Here is a 4,817-nt window from a genome sequence, read left to right on the forward strand (position 1 = left end):
GAAAAAGCGAAGTAGACGCAGGCTTAGGTAGGTTCTATCACGCAAAAGGTCAGAGGTAGGTAGTGATCTAGAGTACTCTTATAGTAACAAAGATTGCATATATAGCCTTGAAATGAACTTACTCTAATAGAAATTGTTTCGACAGAATGAATTGGTCGGTTACTATTAGGTACTTAACTACTGATTTCACTTGAAAGTACCTCTGGACTTAACAAATTTTTGAGTTCATTTCATTTCTCATAATCAGCCTTCCATCACCCACAGCTGGGAATATGCTTTCTTATGGGAAGGTAAAACTTTTTCTGACATTTGCTCTTGTGTCCCTAGATTTGTATCTTGCGCACCATTCCGTCAGGATCTTCGTCCATCTGTCTAGTAGGTACTAGAGATAAACATAATGTACTTATACATGGTTAGTCAATAACATTCAGTATCTTGCCGACAAAAACCCACGAATTTATCGATTATTTTATCTTATCTTAGATGAGTTGTTGAGGAAGCTGGAAAACACAGATTTTTTAAATGTAGATAGTAAATGTCCGTGATATAGTTGCACAGTCAAAATCATAAGTAGCTAAATACGCTTATATACCTTTTCGAACTGACAAACCGTTTGTTTTTTAAACGCACGCAAAAATTCAAACATTGGTTGTTTGTTAGTTTGACAAGGTACAAATTTCTTTACCTGGCTTACTGAAACCCAACAGGCAACCAACCAAAGACTACATTCATGATAAAATAGAGACTATAATTTTGTTTCTTTTTGTTTCAGAAAAACGGTGATGCCACAACGACCAAACCATCTAACAAATCCTTCCTGATTTCTTGGAAGAATCTTCAGAAAAGCATGCTGCCTAAAGTATTATACTGTCCCGAAACAAATAGCAAAATTATGACCAACAAATTGTGATAATTCTTAATTACTTACCAACTTATATTATTATAATTACCTTATGTAGCTTTTAAGAAATACAATCAAAATGATGTGATACTTATTTATTTAACCCTTGTATACTTACCTATTACATTATTAACAAATGAAGAATTAAATAAATATTATTACATATCATTTTCTCTTTGTCAAAATCTAAATACCAAGGTACTAATTGCCGGTAGCATTCTATTTATATATTTACATTAAGTTATTCCACTTTGAGCATAAGTCCATCAATCATCCGCATCCTCAAGCATCATGACGCTCATCTCTCGAACATTCTGAGCCCACTTCACCGTTTTCTTTTGCAAGTCAATCTTTATCCCTCGATTTTTGTAATCTAGAGCTCTTTTTATAACTAATCTGTTCCACTCATGGACATGTGGGTGATTCGTGTACTCTTCCACATCCATCCACTGACAGTTGTTTACTTCTCTCTGTGCTATCTGGATGTTCTCAGTAAGGGCTTTCATTCGGACTAGGACATAGATGTCTGAGTTTCCATACATCATATTGTGGGTGTGCCTGAATGTGACCAGTGACTTGAACTCTGTGTCGATGCCTGTCTCCTCTTGCACTTCTCTTCTTGCGGCCTCTATTATGTCTTCACCTGTAAGAATAGATACATTTTGATGAATTTAAGTAGGGACAGTAGTTATTAATGGATGGATTCATGGCACTTCTGAAATATGTACATAGATTTTAAGGCTCACACATCTACCAGTATTGAGCATTGTGTCTGGCACAGAGGAAAAAAACACTATGATAATATTATATAGTAAGAAATACCAAAGACATATTATTATTATGAAACAAACAAAACATGCTCAACCTCAAAACCAGGTAATTATCCAAATAATGAGCATTTCCTCTATGCAGATAGAGCATGGCACAACAGAATTATACTTTACCTTTTTCAACATAGCCCCCAGGCAACTTCCAGTGGGGATAGTCATAATTTTTTTCAGATATGGCGAGCAGCTGCCCACGACTGTTGAACACCATGGCCCCCACTCCCAGATTGGTGTGGCACGGGGGCGGCAGGTTCGGTTCACTGTCCGAAGGCAGCCATTTGTACATCATCACATAGCTGTCCCTGGCGTGATGAAAATTAAAGCCGTTCTAATAGGAAATACATTTATGGTTATCTAACAAACAAAACTACTGGTTCTTTGAGATGAAACATGTATGAAATGTTGAATGGTTTTATCAGTCAGAATGCTATGTTACTATGATATTGTGTAAAAATAGTGTAAATTACTATATGGAAGGTATGAAGTATCAAGCTGGTTTTCCTATAAAATGTTCATTAAATTTATTCAAAATTAAAGCATTATGTAACATGGTAAAGGAGCTCAGAGCTATTATAAATCAAAACAAGCTTCACATAAGTCATGTTCTAGGAAATAATTATATTATGCTTACTTCAGCTAATACAGGAATGTGGCATGCATCTTGTATGTTCACTTTGAACCAAATACATCTGTTATTATCAGTGTGCCATTTGTTTAATGATTCTGAAACAAAACATGAAGGTACTTAAGTCATACAATCTTATATTTATGATAAAACGTTTTTAAAAATTCTGTTAAAAAACATTATCTGTCTCAATAGTTACTTACCTACTTTCGAGATGTTGTATGAATATAGGTATTTATTGTATATATATAGGATGTATGTATGTTTGTAGGTATGTATGTAAATAATGGTATGTAGGTATATTAGTTAGAATATGTAACTTATGTTAGTATTTATGTAGCTATAGTATGTATGGTTTATTTAGCTTTATTATAAGTAGTTAGGTAGTAGGTACACCGCCCTCAAATTTTCTTTAGTTTTATTTCTTTATGTTTAAGGTTACCTGTAAGAGATCGCTCTAAGCGATAAGGTCGCCTATTGTTCATTGTTCCTAGTTTATAAGTTCTCTTTTTTTTTTTATATTTTAATTTGTGGTGTTCAATAAAGATATATTCTATTCTATTCTATTCTATTCTATAAAACATCATTCTTTCAAAGACACTGATTAGATGGAAGAGATAATGGGAAAAATATAATATTTCAAAACATATTAAAACCTACTAGCATAGAAAAAAATAATTACATAAAATCTTAACTATTGTTAAAATATAAAAATAAAGGAGTTAGTTTAGTAGTATACTTTTCTGGAATGTTGGGTTTCACAAAAAAGTTAGAATATTTATTACCACATTTAAATTTTTAATGAACAGGTTAAAAAGGTCCAGTGGTTTTAGAGTGGTAAAAAATAACCTAGTTATTTAATGGCGTGGGGTTATACATTATAGGATTGCTCTGCAAATGCACCAACCTTTAAGTATGCTTATAAATTCAGAGGGTTTGAATTGTTCTTTAGACAGATCGATAGTTAGTCCATTAAACCGGTCTTTTTCTCCTTTAAACGTGCATAACGGTAAATTATGTGAAAATTGGCGAGTTATTCTGAAATCAATTGAGCATCTGAAAGAAAAAGACATCGTATAAATTAATTCAAATACTTTGGTAAAGTCAAGATAAAACAAACGTTTTAGCGGGAGGTTAAGACGGTAATTTACTTACTTTGGAAGTATTTTGGAGTCGCAGCAGCGCAATATTGAATTGTTTAATAAAGATGAAAACCTTTGCACCCGAGAGAGATGTTGATAAAACATTTTTTGTAGTATTCCAGAAGTGATTTTATAACTTATGTAAATTAATCAATAACGTTTTACCGTAAGTAACGATTACAAAAGTAAGGCCTGGTGGCCTGGCTATATTAATAATTATTCAAGGCAAGATTTAATATACAATACAACACTAAATATTTTCATGAATTTGGATTTGCTATTTTGATTGATTCACGTAATGACGTTGACGTTTTAAGAGTAAAACCTGTAATCTAATCTGTGATAAAAACCACAGAACAAAATCATAGGTAGTCTGTAAAAAACACGAAGTGACCAAGAAGTGACTGGATTTCTACTACGCTTCGGACCTTTGAGGTCACTCTCATTGTCCGTAATTCTGGTCCAGAGCCTTCTAGATTCTGGTGGGTCCAGGTGGCCGCCTGTTCAGCCAGGCAAGAAGCATCAGGTTGGCTTTCTTCATCTCAGGGAGCAGCTGCATCTGCATCGATGGGAGGAGCAGGAGCTCTCCCGGACTGTTGACAGGTGGAAAACGCGAAGACAATGAATAGACATTTATTTATTTATTTCTTGGAAAACAAACAGCATGCTTAATACATAATGTTACTTATCAAATGAATAGTACATAGGCCAGTAAAGTTTTCACAAACAATAATTTGGTACTTTCGTTGTTACAGAGAAAAAGCTATAATTACTTAATACATTTTAACATATTATTAGAACTTAAATATCTCAGTTATATTAATCTACTTAGTTGTAAGTTATTAATTTGTTTTATAGATTTGAATAACATAATATATAATTTATATACTTACATATATACCTTAGTATAGTATTTATGAATACATACATAAATAATAATATATATATAGGTACAGTAATACTATAAAATATTAATTTTAATTTTACCTGCTAATGTTAATGTTATTACCCTCTTGTTTTGAAAGCAATCTCTTAAAACAGTTTAGGCTTGTATTAAACAAGTCCAGTTTATTATATGTGGTATTATATTTGTTGCACGCTCTTATTATAAAACGGTTTTCGGTGTAGTTCCGTTTACACACAGGCAGTGGCGGATTTACCTATAGGCCAAAAAGGCCAGTGCCTAGGGCGGCAGATTTAGAGGGGCGGCAAATTTAGCATTTTTTATTTTACAGATTTTTTAAATATAAATTTACGTGTACACAATCTACATATAAATAAACGCACTGTCATATAATCAGTATGTACACACGGCAACGTTA

General features: G+C 33.0%; 1 protein-coding gene across 1 annotated transcript; it reads right to left on the minus strand.

Moving 5' to 3' along the window:
* Positions 1 to 981: 981 nt before the first annotated feature.
* Positions 982 to 3,800, minus strand: LOC119691465 (nudix hydrolase 2). Its single transcript, XM_038108993.2, has 5 exons — positions 3,509 to 3,800; positions 3,261 to 3,409; positions 2,360 to 2,451; positions 1,846 to 2,056; positions 982 to 1,544 (listed from the first exon to the last, which is right to left on the minus strand). The coding sequence occupies exons 1-5, from the start codon at positions 3,598 to 3,600 to the stop codon at positions 1,168 to 1,170; spliced, it is 921 nt and encodes a 306-aa protein (XP_037964921.2). The 5' UTR covers positions 3,601 to 3,800; the 3' UTR covers positions 982 to 1,167.
* Between the last annotated feature and the right edge of the window lie 1,017 nt (positions 3,801 to 4,817).

The sequence above is a fragment of the Plutella xylostella genome, chromosome 17, assembly GCF_932276165.1.
Source record: "Plutella xylostella chromosome 17, ilPluXylo3.1, whole genome shotgun sequence".
Lineage (NCBI taxonomy): Eukaryota > Metazoa > Arthropoda > Insecta > Lepidoptera > Plutellidae > Plutella > Plutella xylostella.

What these genes read in the sequence shown, in the direction of transcription:
- LOC119691465 (XM_038108993.2), bottom strand. Translation starts at nt 3,600, where the DNA reads ATGTTTTATCAACATCTCTCTCGGGTGCAAAGGTTTTCATCTTTATTA. An exon ending in ATTTATAAGCATACTTAAAG is followed by an intron (nt 2,452 to 3,260) that starts GTTGGTGCATTT and finishes GTTTTGTTTCAG; the next exon opens with AATCATTAAACAAATGGCAC. An exon ending in TGGGGGCTATGTTGAAAAAG is followed by an intron (nt 1,545 to 1,845) that starts GTAAAGTATAAT and finishes CTATTCTTACAG; the next exon opens with GTGAAGACATAATAGAGGCC.